This window comes from Branchiostoma floridae, chromosome 1, assembly GCF_000003815.2.
Source record: "Branchiostoma floridae strain S238N-H82 chromosome 1, Bfl_VNyyK, whole genome shotgun sequence".
Classification (NCBI taxonomy): Eukaryota; Metazoa; Chordata; class Leptocardii; order Amphioxiformes; family Branchiostomatidae; genus Branchiostoma; species Branchiostoma floridae.
The window spans coordinates 15518725-15535457 of NC_049979.1; the positions used below are offsets into that span (position 1 = coordinate 15518725).

The 16733-nt window shown below is 42.1% G+C and overlaps 2 protein-coding genes across 2 annotated transcripts in view; one reads left to right on the plus strand and one right to left on the minus strand.

The window, feature by feature from the left end:
• The window catches only part of LOC118412160 (cap-specific mRNA (nucleoside-2'-O-)-methyltransferase 1-like), a 20579-nt gene extending 7143 nt beyond the window's left edge, over positions 1–13436 (minus strand). The window contains exons 1-17 of the mRNA XM_035814872.1: positions 13220–13436; positions 7120–7253; positions 6478–6636; positions 6149–6241; positions 5731–5802; positions 5382–5476; positions 4903–4975; positions 4267–4459; positions 3675–3793; positions 3270–3366; positions 2889–3021; positions 2175–2354; positions 1742–1798; positions 1496–1553; positions 1213–1281; positions 741–872; positions 176–298 (exon numbers count right to left, since the gene is read on the minus strand). Coding sequence (XP_035670765.1) covers positions 176–298; positions 741–872; positions 1213–1281; positions 1496–1553; positions 1742–1798; positions 2175–2354; positions 2889–3021; positions 3270–3366; positions 3675–3793; positions 4267–4459; positions 4903–4975; positions 5382–5476; positions 5731–5802; positions 6149–6241; positions 6478–6636; positions 7120–7253; positions 13220–13292 — 1860 coding nt within the window. The 5' untranslated portion in view covers positions 13293–13436. The remainder of the gene's footprint in view (positions 1–175; positions 299–740; positions 873–1212; positions 1282–1495; positions 1554–1741; positions 1799–2174; positions 2355–2888; positions 3022–3269; positions 3367–3674; positions 3794–4266; positions 4460–4902; positions 4976–5381; positions 5477–5730; positions 5803–6148; positions 6242–6477; positions 6637–7119; positions 7254–13219) is intronic.
• LOC118412350 (tripartite motif-containing protein 3-like) lies at positions 7308–10893 on the plus strand. The gene has a single exon (XM_035815156.1). It carries the CDS (start codon positions 8403–8405, stop codon positions 10245–10247), a length of 1845 nt encoding a protein of 614 aa, XP_035671049.1. The 5' UTR covers positions 7308–8402; the 3' UTR covers positions 10248–10893.
• Positions 13437–16733: the final 3297 nt, after the last annotated feature.

A 16733-nucleotide genomic window follows, 5' to 3' on the forward strand; every position in this document is an offset into this window, starting at 1 on the left:
TTATGTGCAGACCTACCAGCTTGCTGAATTACGAGATATTCCAAGGTCTAGTTTTGGAGATATTCATGTTTTTTATTTGTGTGGAAAAGAAGAAGAAGAAACGATGCAAAAACAGTATGTACCTTCTGTGAAGGTAACATAATTAATTGAATTGAATTAGTGTAGTCTCCCTTACCTCCCCCTTAAGTTCCTGTACTATTTCCACCACCAGCAGGGTGTCTTTAGGCAGCTCCATGTTCATGTCCAACTTCATCCACTTTGTGGTGGGGCGACCGTCCCATTGGAACAGGAGAGTTCTCTGAAAATGTCACAGTTAAAAATGTAAGCTACTCAACTAGCACTGCACCTTTCAAAATAAAGCAGCCTTTCAGACATAACCATTGTTCACAACAAGATTCTCTGTTGTGTTATTTTAATACATGAAAGAATACTAACAAAGTAGCATTAATTCCACTCGATGAGAGGAAAGTGCCCTCTGACAGATTATTGCTGAACTGCAAGATGACATGCTACTACAGTGTACTACTACTACTACTGTCAGTCAGTCTATATATACTATGACTACAACAGTGACAGTAAAAAGAATCCTTATAAACATCTTAAACCTGCATCTGTAAGTCTTTTTTCAGTCTTTTTCATATCTTATTTGACCTTTATGTCCCCAGCATTCCAGAAAAGCAGTAGAGTGATACCCAACACAATGAAAGAAAACTGAAACAACTGCACGTAAATACACTTACCCCAAGAGCCAGTAGGAACATCCTGTCTCCTCCAGCAACCATACACCTGAAGTCATACACGTTCCCCAGCTTACTGAGGTTATCTGGGGACAGCATGGTGGCCTTGTAGGTGAACACGTCCATGTTGGTCTCCTGGACAGTGTAGAGTGACAGCACAAATCAAGCTTGCTTCACAAATGAAGGGGTTACCTAAAATCTGCCCATTTCATACTCATTCAGGTCATTATGATAGCAATCACAAAACACTCTTGTAGGGCTGCTATAGGCATGATTTAGTCAGGTTATCCGTATTGTAGCAGACTGTCACCCATCAGTTGAAAGATCACAAGACTGGTCCAAACCAACACTACTACAGATACAATTCATAAGGCTAAGTCTACATGGTTTTATGGCTTAACTCGATACATAACTGAAAAGTCAGGGATCCAAGACAGTAATAAAGTCTCGAAACAGTTGAGTGGAGGGGCTCTACCTTGGCAAGTTCTGTGAACCTCACTCGAGAATCTGGCTTCTGGGGAGCAACTCGAGCCTCATCTGGAACCTGACATGAACAGTAAAACGTCACGACGCGCAGGATAAATAAGGCACCAACAGACCACCACATTCTCTTCAGACCAAACTATAAACTAGTTTAATACCATTCATAAACTCTAACAGTTTAAATAAACATCTACAGAAAAATATCTTCCGTAGTGCTCAAAAAAGCTGGACAGTCCCCAGTTTTCAGAAGAGGAAAACACATAAATGTCACCTACCTTCCACAACTGTAGGGCCTCCTTTCTGATCTTCCCTTGTCCTGCTTCAAATAATGTGCTATAGATTGCAACAAATTAACATATTGTGCATTTCACAATTCTAAAATAGTGAAAAGCTCAAAAAAGAGAGATAACAGAGAAAAACAGTGGCCAAATTTGATGGCTAAATTTTAAAGAATTGCTGAGTCCATCAGACAGAAGTGACTCTTTTGGCCTGTCTGTACTGAGAGAAGGTTTAGAACTTACGTGTCCTGGGTATATCCTCTGATCTTAGCAAGATGCTTTGTCTGCTTCACAGCCAAACTGAAAAACAAAGTAACACATCCTTTGGGAACTGGAGGGACAGTAACTCATCAAATAGTGAGACTGTGATGACAAATTGCAGGTTGAGTAGGTAAAAGACATGTGACGGTAATACTTACTCCTACAGTCAAAACTTAAACTGCAAACCCAACTGGATATACTACTTACATTTCTGTTGATACCAAGTAAGTAATAATGGTCAAATGTACTTCTTGGCACCAAATACCTAACGACATCAAAAGTGCTACTGACTACATATTTGGCATGACCCCATATCACCCCCCCCCCCCACCTTGCACACAAAGTCATTGTACACTGAACCACTGTCAAACTGTAAAAAAATACCACAAACAACTCTACAGAAGTCACTCCTCACTTTTCATTTGAGGACACCATGTACTGGAAGAACTGCGAGTCCTTCTTGATGATGTCGAGAGGAACCACCTCGTTCACGTCTACTTCTGTGTTCTTGAGTCTGTTCATCTGGATGTTCACATTGAAGAGATACTCTTCCACTACCTCATAGCCTGGCTTCAGCCCCTTACACACTACATATCTGGGATAGAAAACAAGATGAATATAATGTCATCATATAGTTGCAAATACATGTATATTGTATAGGAATCTCTGAGGAATTCTAAAGGTGTGTGTGTGTGTGTGTGTGTGTGTGTGTGCGCGTGCGTGTGTGCGTGCGTGTGTGTGGGCGCACGAGTGTGTTTGTGCTTTCCTTTGAAATATTTACGTTAGCATCTTACTCCTGAACCAAAATGAGTACTGTTGGCTGTTTGATTTGGGGAAAAGTTGCAATCTGTTTAACAGGACATTGTAAGCTAGTGCTTGTTGTGATTTTTATGGTCACATTGAACCTGTAAGCACAGTACAAAGCCTCGATCCGACCTTCTTGCAGAGGACAAAGAGCTATAACTGGATCTTAACTTCACTATTTCAGGCCTGTCTGTGTGTTTCTGTGATTCCCAGTACAGTATAGACAACACAATTTTGGCATACATCTTCAGCACTGCTATTTTCGTCTGTGGGTACTTCAAGAGTGAATGGCAATGGGCTGAAGTCTGCCAACATTGTCCCTCACCGTTCTGAGTTGGCAGGTCGGCTGGTGATGGGTTTGAAGATGCAGACCTGGTGGAAGCAGTGGTACAGGAGGTACACAAGTCCCACGCTGAAGGGGGTGAACAGGTCAAAGGTCTTACATACAAAACAGCCGCCTGGGGAAGGAAAGAACAGAAAACTGTTTTTCAAAACTATTTGCTGACTGTAATCAAGACAAATTTGGAAACTTCAATAAGAATTCAAGTATTTTTCAACACAAACAAAAACACACTTCTGTAAGGCCAGGTGCTACAATGAAGAAAAATAAAGGGGAAAATGAGGCTACCTATGCTGTCTTGAAGATACAATGTATGCCTAAGCGACTGGACTGAAATCACACATTATAAAAGCCTTGACGACTGACCTATCCTGAGGATGGAGAGGGCACACAGGAACTCACACAGAACCAGCTGTTTACTCAGTACCTCCTGTAGGTTCTCCTGACCCTCCACGGAAAAACCCTGAAAAAATCGCAACAATCAAAAACTCATGAAGCAATATTACTGCAGCCAGTGTGCACATACTTGATACTTCACTTTTGATGAAGCAACTGTGCATGAATGGATTTGGTCTGTTTTGCAGGCTTTTCCCCAGACTCTCAAAAATATGTGACATCACTTGCACTACTTTGTACAATAACAGCAAAATGAAACAGCATGTTGCAATTGTGTCCAACCATAGAAAGATGAGGAGACAGACTATAAATCAAGTCACAAAATGACTTTTATTTCCTTCCTTTCATCCTGTTGGATAAAACACGAATACCTACCCCATCTGCCATGACAAAGTGCACACCCTTGCCCTCTGTGCTGTCTAACACAAACTTCTTGAAGGTGGTCAGGTTGGCTGGCTTCATGATGTCACCGTCCCCGTCTATGCCACCTTCACCTGTAACACAGTTATGTTGCATACACATCAAATGCCTGATGGGTTGAACAAGGATCAACATGTAACAAACATACAAATATACAAATAGTCTTTATGTACCTAGAATATTGTTAATATTGGTTGCTATTCTGTCCATGTAAAATTTCATTTGTATATGTTTTGTCAGCAGAGCTAGCTCTCTGTAACAGCTACACGATAGTTGGCCGACCCTAGTTCTGTGTGCTGAACAGCCAAACCAAGAAGGAAGATGAATAACAAATAAACGACATCTCAACTTAAGATCAACTTAATGCAAAATGTGTACTGTAGAGCTGCCAAGGCCACAAAAGAAGTTATGAATTGACATCCTAGCTGTTCACCCTAAACTTGATGTGAGAAATGCAAAATACACATGTTAACTCATTTTGTGATAGGGCATACTTATTTTGCATTGCTCACTATGTTTAACATTCCACAGCTTTGCCAAAACTCACCATAATGGGGTTCAAACATTTCACTGGAAGCAGCGAAGAACTCCTCCAGTTTGAAGTCGTTGGGTCCCCTGATGGTCAGCCCGAAGCCCTTTGCATGCCACTTCTTCCTCCACAAAACGTACTCTGAGAACCCTCCCGGACCAGCACAGATATCAGCAAAGTACAGCAGATCATGGGCACCAACCATGGGCTCCTGCAATCACAAATGCTTATTACAGAAACAGAGCAATGGCTAAAAACTCTTGACATCATCAAGAAGGACTCACAGTTCTTCCAGTACTAATGAAAAGTGAGGAGTGAGAGTTGTTTCCAGTATTTCTTTATGGTTTGACAATGGTTCAGTGTACAAAGACTTTGTGTCCAGGAGGGGTGTGTGATATGGATGCATTATAACCATGCATTATTTGGCCAAAAGGGACATCTGTCATCGATAGGTACAAACCTGCTTAGAAGACGGAAGGTTGGGGGTTCGATCGTGACCTAACCTTGTATTTCTCCATGCTAAAGGTAGGGCCTGCAGTCCTTTGAATGGGACGCTAAGCCGGAGGCCACATTTTTGAGGCCTACCAAACCTTAAGCTACATGTCCTTATAAGGCCCTCACTCTGCAGATGTAGAGAAAACATAACCCGCTCACCCCTTTGTCATTCTTGGGCTCAGTGAACATGTAGTCAAACACATGGTCCATGTTAGCCATCTTCATAGCAGCTCTGGGGGTAAGAAGGGAGAGATGATACTTCCAAAGCTGCCCATATTTCAGATGGGATGGAGTGCTCCAAATTACATATGTAACAGAACAATCAGAGTTGGCAAACTTCACCCACCAACTTGCACACTGCTTTGGGACCCTTAAAAAGGTAAAAATCATTAGGGATAGCAATCATTATGGTATATTGTGTATATTGGAATTTACATGCACTCTTTCACACACACACACTCATGCACACACACATGCATACACAATAAATAGCAATGCTGTATTGTGTATACTGCAAATTGCACACGCACATGTAAACACACACACACATACACACACATACACACATAGACAAACAACTTCATTCCCTTTAGGGTGAGGTAAAACTACAAAGCTATTACAGTATTAAAATCTAGTACCTGTTCTGAAAGATGGCCCCCCTAATGGTCTCATAGGGGTTGGCCCTGGTTCTGGCATTCCTCATTTCTTGGCCATCCAGAACATCAAAAACACTCTGTATACACCACAGAAAAAAAATGACTTTCATTAAAAGAATGGAAATGGAATCCTAAGCAAAAATGCAGCTTGCTTGAGGCTTTTCCTGATTGAAAAATCTAAAATGTCCTTTATCTTAATACAAATATAATACAAACAAGAGAAAGATTTCAACAAGGATTTGCTTTGCATCACAACTTTTCAAGGTGAACGACAATAGGGATGTTTCGATGATTTGACAGACTTAACTACATCAGTTTCTTTCTTACCTACCTTACACTTCAGCAAGTCTAACAAGATTTCTTCATTACAAAACTCCACTTCATCTTCAATCTGGTTCTTCCTCTATACAAGAGCAACAAAAGATATGAAGAAGCATAAAAAACAATACAATAACCTTTAAATTCTTATATGTGCTATGTTTCCTACTGCAAACTTTCTTCAAGAATTGATATGCCTGCAACCTGGATCTAGAAATCAAACTATTCTTGTTACAAAAGAAACAATACTGCGAACTATTCTTTTTCCAAAATCATATCCAGTTGCTTGAGTAATTGATATTTGGCGTATACTTCTTTCAGGCAAGATCTATCTATTGACCCATCCTCCAAGATCTTCAAACCCACAAACAAAAACAACATCATATCATGTTCTAAACTCTTCAAATCCTTTATAAAACAAAGATACTTACTGTGCCCTCTAAGACCCAGTCTTGTAAGGTGTCTTTGTTGGGAACAGGTTTCTGACAGGCAGGCAGCCATCCTGGCCTCTCGTGGACAGAAGGCTGAGGGGAAGGACCATGGATTGGTAAAAATGTAAACCTACAAACACATCTAAAATATCAGTCCCAGTTGCCAGTTTTGGAATAGCTATTAGTATACTGATAACTGGTTAGAAAGGATCATGCCATGGTTAGGGAGTTACACTTCTGCAATGTTCTGGTACCCAGTCTAATTTGATAAAATAAACACTGCAAAAAGAACAAAAAAACCTTCATAAGCAAAACATGAATATTCATACCGGTTCTTCATCTGTCCAGTCGATGTCGATTTGTCCATCGAAGGCCTCCAGCTTCAGACCCAGACCGCGGCGCCCACGCTGTGTGGAGGCCTCCACAATCTCCTTCCGACCCTGGCCATGCTTTCCCAGACCCTCCTCCTTCTTATAACCCATCTTGGCCTGCACACAGAATCATGGAGACAAACATTTAACTATATACTGAATTATTGACATTTTTTCACTGTCAATAAACTACCAGCATCAAAAATGCTTGACGTTATAAGCTGTTTTTGAAACCACAAGTTCATTGAATATCTTACTCTTTTCCATTAAGATAGAATAATTTCTGTCATGAATGGGAAAGAAAATGGTGTCCTGCTCACAATTTACACCAATATCTTGGTGGGTGTCATTCATCATTACCATCAACAATCAGTAGCACTTAAACATGAAGTTACCAGTCTTAACATTATTTAGGGCAATTTTTGGCTATTTAATGACTAGACACAGGCTGCCCACCTATATGGACTACTCATACACCCATGGCTATTTTTGTATCCTGCACCACAAGTCATTCACTCACTCACTCACTCACAACACATGGTTTCTGTCCATTGTTCCTAGTATATGATGAAGAATTGTTTACTCTGTCCAGAGACTAACCATCATCCGTTCAGCAAAACTGTTGTACAGAGGAGCCGCTGAAGCAGGGCCAGGCTTGGGCTGGCCCATGGCCGCTGATGTGCCCAGTGGGGGAGGCCTGGCCGTGTCATCATCTTCATCACTTTCTGTAGAATCTGGAGCAAGGTGAAGGAAAAATGATCCATCAAACATCATCCAACATCACATGATCATAATGTCAAAGGCTTGAGATACTTGAAGATGGGCTCCCTAGCTGTTTGCTGTGGTCCTGCAGAGTCGTCTTTCTGGTTTGTTTGTTTGTTTGTTTGTTTATTTAGTGCAGGCCGGCTTTCTGTCCAGCTTTCTGTCTGGCTTTCTGTCCCGCTTTCTTTCCAGATTTGGATTTCTGTCCAGATTTCTGTCCAGATTTCTGTCCAGATTTCTGTCCGGATTTCCCATCCACCCTTTTCATTTCCAACGGGGAGAGTGCTCTAGGTGCCTTAACATGCTTTTTTGTGGCACATTTCATCATAGCAAGAATATTTTTATTGATTAAAACCATTGGTTTAAGTCAGTTTACGTACACAATATAAACAACAGACTTTACAATAACAACAATATCAAACAGATGATAAATCTTGACAAAATGCTTTCAATGAAAACTCACATAATTTTTTTCTAATCCTCAAAGAGACTACTATCAGGATAAAATGGTACTGCAACAAGGAACTGCACAACAATAGCTGCATTTGCCCAAGGACGTTATATGAACGTGCTTGATTTGCCTTGAGCTCCTGGTTCAAATCCTGGGAAGGTATCTCAGTTGGAACTGCACCAATCTTTTGGGAGGGATGTAAAATAGGGGTCTGTCTTCAAGGACTTGCCTCAAGCAAGTTAAAGGGGAAGCAACCCCTTCCAGTAAAAATATACCCAGCTACAGAAACAGTGGGGAAACATGCTAACATAATATGCTACTAGGTATTACAAGGTGAACAACAGCAATAACAAAATGCTTTGCTGAAAGTTCACCTTAAACTTTAAGATATAGATGTTCTTCAAATTTTGAAGAATGGTGACCAGGTTATTGAATTAGTCCAGCCCTAAGTTTTGTTTGAGAGGATCATAATCCACTTTTGGCTACAATTGTGACTGTCTTCATTTCATGGTCTGCTTGAATCTATTCATTCAACCTGCCTCAGGGGTGGGTTGATTGTTTACAGTTTGCAGCCTGCCAGCCTAACCCGGAAACAAATACAAGCAGTATTGGACTTTGGCCAGAGACCAGTGCTGACGTGTGTGCACATGTACAGGGGGCAGCACACATCATGGCTTCCCCACAGTCAAGTCTGGGGGAACAAATCAGGGAGGAACTGTCCTGTAGTATCTGTCTGGATCTGTTCAGCAGGCCCAAAGTGCTGCCCTGTATGCACACCTTCTGCCAGGACTGCCTAGGGGATCATGCAAGAGCTCGGCAGCCATTTGAATGCCCAAACTGTCGTCTACAGGTCACCCTCCCCACCCAGGGTGTACCTGGTTTACCTGACAATCATTTAGTCGCAAACCTGTGCGAGAGGATCAGTAAGCAGGTAAAACTACCTGTCAAAACACCTGATCAGAGTCAGACCCAACCTGAGAATAAATGTATCTTTCACCCCTGGGAGGAACTGAAGCTTTATTGTGAGCAGTGCCAGCTGTCTGTGTGTACTGAGTGTATGGGAGACCATCATGCCGGCCACCGTACAACTACACCCAAGAAGGCTTCACAAGAAAGGAGAGCAGCCATCCAAGAACTTGTATCAGAGGGAAGGAACCTTTTGGAGACCTACTTCACCTTCTTAAGGAGCCTCAGGGACAAGGAGAAAGTTCTACACAAACACAGACAGCAGACAGACAAGAACATTTACCACAACTTCAATGAAATGCTTCAGATGTTGATCAACATGAAGGACAGCCTGTTGTCTGAAGTGGACCAAACACACAGGCAGAACATGACGGCGATAGAAGGGCAGAGAGAAATGGTACTGACTCAAGTGGCTGAGCTGGCGGCTGTCTGTGACAGCGCAGAGGACAGGCTGAGACAGGGTGGGATGGACTTACCTGGTCAGGAGAGAAGCCTCACACAGGTTATTGGAAAATACAGAACAAAAGCACCTCTTAGTCTTGTCCCTATACAGACAAGGGCTGCTGTATTTCATCCCTCAGACACTAGAAAACTGGAACTGGGACAGGTGAGTTTCCATTCTGTAAGGTCACCCTCCATATCCTCAGTAACAAGTTATACAACAGGAGCGATGCACAACTCTGAATACAACCTCCAAGGAGACGGAGAAAAGGACCATCACCAGTTTGAAAGAACAACTTTTGGTGGAAAAGGCTCAGAGCAAGGAGAGTTTGACAGGCCCTTTGGGGTGGCAGTATCAGAGGATGGAGAGATCTTTGTCGCAGATCGAGGCAACCAGAGGATTCAAATCTTCACTCTACAAGGAACCTTTGTTTCTCAGTTTGTGACAGTTATATCTGGTGGTCAGAACATCTCTCCCCAGAACGTGGCTGTGGACACGGAGGGGAACCTGTGGGTGGTGGGGAACCATGGTGTAGCTGACTTTGCTGTGCTGTACACCAGGGAGGGGAAGGTCCTGACAACAATCGACCTACAACAGACCAGGTGGTCCAGAGGTGTTGCCATAGATACCAGGAGGAACAACATCATTGTAACACAAACCATGGGAGAGTGGGGGTTCTGCTGCGGGGAGGTGCAAGTCTTCAGGCCAGACGGAAAACTTGTTAAAACTATCGGGAAAGACCAGGGGATGAAGAACCCAGAGTACATCACTGTGGACAGTAGTGGGAACATCCTTGTGTCAGACTGTGAGAACAGTTCCGTCTACGTGTACGATGAAGACACAAATTTCTTGTTCAGTTTTGGTGGTGAGGGGAGCAGGGAGGGTCAGCTGACCTATCCACGTGGTATCTGTAGTGACAGCTCAGGTAACATCGTGGTGGCAGACTGGGGAAACAGCTGTGTTCAGTTGTTTGACAGGAGAGGAAGGTTCCTCAAACACATCAACACAGACATCAGACAACCATGGGCTGTTGCCATGGCACCACATGGACAGCTGATAGTGACAGATGACACCAACAACACAGTAACAATTTTTCCAAGATACTAGTACTAGACTTCAGGCAGTGACTCTGGCCAAGGTACTAGTAATAACAAACGATTCCAACTCTGCAACAAAGACTGATAACATGGTTATAATCACCCCCTTGAATGGAGATATTGTTTTTGAAGTGACTGTTTGTGAGATACACATAACCAGGGGCAAATTATGAAAATAAAGGCTCCATTTTTGGCAAAATAATGAGAAAATTGTATAATTCTTGCATTTTCATTGACACATGTGACTTAAATAATGTAGGGTGGGTGGGCCTAACATTACTAGCTTTTGATGCAGTGACTCTTGCCACATTTTATATTTTCTGAATAATAATAAAACTTATTAAAAGTGTGACATGACAAGCATCAGACTGTCATCATATATGCATTTCCAAAAGTAGCCATCTGAAGCAGGTAGTATACTCTATGATAAGTGTAAGGATAATGTTGCAGTCCATAACTCATTCTAAGATTCCTTTTACTCAAAATAAGAGTATGAAGGTGTAATCATCAACAATTACAGTATGTGAACTAATACAATGTACAACAAGCCATAATCACCCATTGTATAGTTGCACATCAGTATATCTTGTATCAAGTTATGTGGAATGTTGTTATGCAAGATATTTTCATGATTAAAGCAATGCATACTGTCCAAACCCAGAACGCTGTGGTTCGTTGATAGTAGGGTCAGAGCTAGGGAAAACAATGTGTCGGACTTTGACCTGCTTATTAAGTAGCAATTTGTATGATTTTCATGTCATTGAATACATCTCTGTCTTAAATACCTGTACATCTATTATTATGGAAATTTGTTGTTCCTTTGTGTAGTTATCCTCCTTGAAATATTTTTTTTAAATGCCACTGTACTTCCAGAGCAAGCTGCTAGGGGGGGCCAAACCTACACCACTTATACTTCAAGTTCATATCACAAGCTATCTACAACCAAAAACCAAGACCATAAAGCCTGTCAAGTTAAAAAAATACAAACAATGTAAGTTCTGTTGCAGTACCAAGGTCACACATCAGGGGGCCCAAATTTGACCTTGATCTTCCTCCTCTAAACACCTACCCACTTACCAGATATCATTGCAATCCATACAGAGGTTCAAAGTTATGGTGACCACAAATATCCAGAAACACAAACAAACATATGCACAAACAGACATACCAATACATCCATTTTTCATGAAGGTAATGATGTATGCAGTCAGTAATGAGGCGTATGAATTCTCAAATAAAACCGCTTATACCTACAAACAATGTAAAATGTATCTAGCACGATGCCTTGCCACCAGTGGCTACTTCTCTGGTATGCCAATATGCCAGTGCAGAGGTCATGAATACTAGGTTCAATCCCAGGTATTGCACAACTCTACATTATACAGAGGTCTTAAAATCCATCACCATCTCTATTGAGCACACACTAGGTGTCTTATCTGCAGAGCCGGTAACGCAGGGTGTGAACAGAAAAAACACACACACACACGCACACACACACACACACACAATCTGCTGCATGATGAAAAGAAGTGGTTCTCCCACCATAATATGACTTTGCATGCAAGAGGTCACTGTGGGTCACATAAGCTGACTGCAGTGCGATTCTATCCCAAGGGACATCCCGACCGTGTGTCTTAAGTTAAGACAACTTTCGGTCACAACGACAATATACTGTCTTAAGTCTAAAGCAAGCCTAAGTAACTTACAACATGTAGCATACCAAGGGACCTCTGAAAACCCTTTGCCCCCATTTTCAATCTCTCTCACTGGCCATGGTGACTGCCTCAACTCAAGCACAATCCCACGGGCACACACCTGTGAGAGGTTGGTCTGGTCCATTTACGACAAAACGCCGATGTGTGGCAATTTGGAAAATGGCGGCTGGATTTGCCGATTCAAACTTCTGCTGAAACTTTGCCTCTCCGACATGTCCAGACATGTCCTTTTAATTGTTTTTCATTCGGGAACCTTAGAGGGGCGTAAAAGGAAGGCGCAATCTTGCCAGTCGGTGTGGTTTCCGGAAATTTTGCTAAAAGAAGGTCACTTTCAAGGTACGTTTGCCATGTTTGTATGTCCCAACTTTGAGATGATATAGAAAAAAAATCCAAAGTGGTGCCCAAAATCACAGTAGGTAGGTAGAGTAGTTACGAATATGATGCCGAAAACCGGTAGTCCAAGGTATTGTTGTCTGATCGCCTGTGCTGAACGCCCGGGTCGGTGTTGTGTGTGACCCGAAGAACTCGAGTGAGAGCGGAAAGCTCCGACGGCGAGTTCCGACAGATGCGGAAGGTACCCAAAGTGTAATTTTGCAACAAACGCCGACTGACAGCATGCACTCTGCACACGTCACCAAAAGACCATGTGACCCCACCAACATCTCACAGGACTTATGAGGTACTAAGTGTGCCCGTGAATCCTGAACAGCCCAATATGAACCCTATGGACCACCCAAAGGCTAATCATACATTTTTTTCTTCCTTTCTCAGAAAAGGACCATCTGGACATGCTTAGGAGTAAGCACATTTTTTGTAGATCTTAACGTTACATAAAAACTTACAACCAATCACCAAGAGAGACTATTGACTCAAAAGCGAACCATGTGTTACCCAGCACCAAGAGACCACGTCTAGCGAAATAATAGACGTTAAATGAGGACAACAACAACAGTAATCACTAACAAAATAAATGTCAAATAATAAATGCAGTGACATTTTCCTTTTGACACAAACTAAAGGTCAATAAACTGGATAAACCCTGTTTCTGTTTGTCACTGTGGTGTCTTCTGTGGTGTAAAAGTAAACGTAACTATCTTGTGCCCGGCAAAGTAACGGCCGTACTGCAAGAAATATTTTTACAAAAAAACACGATACACATCAGTGTCCTGTCTTTATGGAAGATTTTACCTCTGATATACTTGCCTATTATGTAAAAGACAGTTGCAAATTATCCATACAAATTATGAGGGAGGGGGGCGTTACTTACCGCTGAGGTTTTCTGCCCTAAAGCGCTTAGAATCCGTCACGAAACTATCACGATTCTCACCACTCCTCTTCATGATGTTTATGGGACCTGTGACAAGCTTTTTATGATGGAAAAAATCAGGGACAAACTAGTCTTGGTTTCGCACAGTTTCGGTTCCCAGTTTCGGACAGGGGGCGGCCATTTTGTCGCGCAATGCGTGACGGGACAAGACCTCCGACCTACATCATGTAACGTTAAGGTTACTCATAAGCCTTGTGACCCCGCGCTGGGAGGGTCAGGGGTTTAGTCTCTTCTAAACGCTCTAGCGTTTGCAGTTTTGAACCTAAGCCCATGAAATTCACACACAATACATAAAAACATGTTAGAATTTCTACTATGGTGATATCTTGGGCAGGTTATGGATAATTTATTAAGAAAATGGCATCAAAAATGAACTTCCGGGATAGAAAGCCGCTATACGATTGGGACAAATATAGTGCCTGAAAACATGCAAAACTTGCCAAAAACTTGGTCACAAACAATAACCTATGTACCAACACATGTACTCATTGTAGTATTGTAGTTATATTTTACCAAATATAAAAGAAAATCAAGGAAAAATGCTTGATTTTCTTCCAAAACTTCGCGCGGTGTGGCAAGCTCTTGCTTTCACAGAGTCCTCATTCAAATCTGCAGGCACTCGGCTTACATGTTACTTCACCACTTGGTCTTTCCATATAAGGCATGGCCCCAAGGAATACCGAGAATTAATGTCCCAAAAAGAAAGGTTTCTGTTGGCTTACGGCTCTCCGAATCCTCCCCGAATCCTCCCGAAGGTTAATGAGGTGTCAATCACATACACTAGGAAGAACCCCTGGGACAAGCAAGCCTCTTCCGCACGGCATGCTATCCACACACATGTTGTGGATTACGTACTAAGAGCTACCACTGAAAACTGTGGAAAACACTGTAAAGAAAAGGCAATACTAGGTATTTTATATGACTAAAAAGGTCCAAGAAGTTTTAGACTCTGTAGTATGTAATAGTATTGTGTTTGTATGAGAACTATAGCCTTTCAGAAGCTCTGTGGCAGTCTGTTGACTGATTGGCTGTAGTTTTCTCCTTACTGTGGGCTATACCAAATGTATCTAAAGATGGAAAGAAAATAAGTACAGATTTATTGAATCGTGGTGTTTTGTGTATTTACTTTCATGTAATAGGTGTGTAGATGTTTTTACTAATACATGCTTAAAAATTCAATCATATTTTATAAGTTTTAATACAGATATAAAAGCATGCCTATCTCCTCTATGTTGGAGTTTCCCTGCATATTTGATCAAGTGTGCATGTCCTGGACCTGTAGTATTGTCACTCACTCATTCATGGCCCACATCATACAGGTCGAGAAATATTCCAATGGAAAGGTAGATACACGCTAATTTGTGCCACAACCTCTCTGATTTTATAGTAATTTGGTACATAAAGTGGTATTATGCTTTCCAAGTTGCATTTCAACCAAAGAAACCAAGCATGATATACGACCCGACCGACCCTACCTCTGCACCACAGGTGGTACAGCTTGTCACCGCCCAGGCCAGCAGGGCAAGATCTGATAAGGCTTGGCCTGGCCACTTCGGGGGAACTCGGTTCCACATGAGTGATTCTCTCCCTTATGAGTAACCTTAAACCACCTGTTAAAACACTGATGCACTGCTTCTGTCTTCATCCTCAATTCAGATGAAGTAAAAGTTTTTTTTTTAAGTAGCTAATAATGTAGTGCGGCTTCGCTACGGCTCGGTCTCGAGTTTTATCCAAGCGCATCAGGTCAACCCCACTCTTCCCGACTACCGTGCTGGGTATTTTAATGTGCTGACACTTTTGATCGATATGGAGAAACAGCAGGATCGCTTGCCACTTACGAAACGAGACGAGCAGTTTCAATAACTTGCGAAATGAAGTTTCCTTAGATACAGTCACTCAAACGTGTTTATCAAGATTACTCAGGGAATATAGAAGATCATTGATGCACGCTCGGATGTCCGATCCATGGTGAAGGAAAGTTCGTGCCCTGTGGCTATTTAAGTACATGTAACGTGTTACGTGGTAAAAACACAAGGCATGCATATGGCAACGAGCAGTGATTAACATTATTGTTAAAAGGGACTTGCGTTATGTACAAAATAAGCAATAATTTGGTGGACGTTCCGACCGATAAGTATCAGATCACAAAAGAACAAGGAATAGTCATGCCTTCACTGAACTTTCAACCGGAGTTACCAACCAAGGATTGATGTGTTCAAAAATTCGTATTTTCCCAGAACTATCGTAGAGTGGAATTTGTTACCATCAAGCACAGCAGGGGCATCTTCCTTTGATGGTTCGATTCATTTAAAGAACACTTGCAGACATATGTGAATATTAAAGATAGGTGTGACGGGTCGTTCAGTGTAATATACAGCTGCTGCCGAGCCGCGTGCCTGCGAAGCTGCTGTGTTACGCCGAAGAGCGGTTATATAGATACAGTTATAGATTACTCGAATATATGTACTACTACTAACGTTAGTGTTGGCATAATAACATGGCCTTACCTCAAAAAACAAGCGGGACCCTGCATCTGCTTGAAGGTCAGTGCACCCTCACCTAGTGACCTCAGATTAACACCCTCTATATACGTGAGAGACGCATGCTCCTGGGCTAAGCCGATTTACTATCTTTGTTTTCGGATTTCACTGCTTTATTTTACCTGGCCATTCCAGTAAGAAACACTACATTACAAATATCAGAAACACTGAAGCAGTACAGCATACAGGTAGGTATCTATCAATCCTAAAAGCTTTATATTTTAGTATCATGTTTTAGCATTTGTCTTCCTAGCTGCATTAAAATACTTGTTCTGGACCTGAGTACACTTATGCGCCAAATGTTTCATATGGGATTTATTCATTCACCAAAAGTTTAATACATATTATCACCCACAGCCAATCTGGAGTATACACTCATGTGTGGTGTAGTGGCCGATCCCGGAACAGCAAGTATTTTTTTATTGGTCTTCTGATGTAATTTGCCGGAGAACCAAGATACTTTCTTGGTTTGGCCCTTGGTGCAGTTGCAGAGCCCGCGCCCAGCCCAGCGGCGCCCGCTTTACAATACACATGTTTGACGGCGTGACCGACGGAGGCCAGTACATTGTAGTACTGGTAGTAAAAACCTCAAGTTGGAGAATGATTAGCCTCCTTCGCAGACTTCTAAGAGCGCGTTTATTTTTGGGTGAGCCGTGCCGGTGATTCGCGATTTTCGACATAAATCCATCATGGCCAGGCTCTCTGTTAAATGCCGCGGCAAAAGCCCCTCTCCCAGCATTAACCGAACCTGGTCCATGCTGCAAATCAGTGCTTCCCTAAATAATAAACACCAATGATTCTATAGCTTGTGTTTACACGGTCTCCCTTCTGGGGCAAATGGAGAATGCCGTTCGGCTTGATATCGCTAACCCCAGTAGAGATTTATAAATCGGAGATACCCTTTCCTCCGGTAA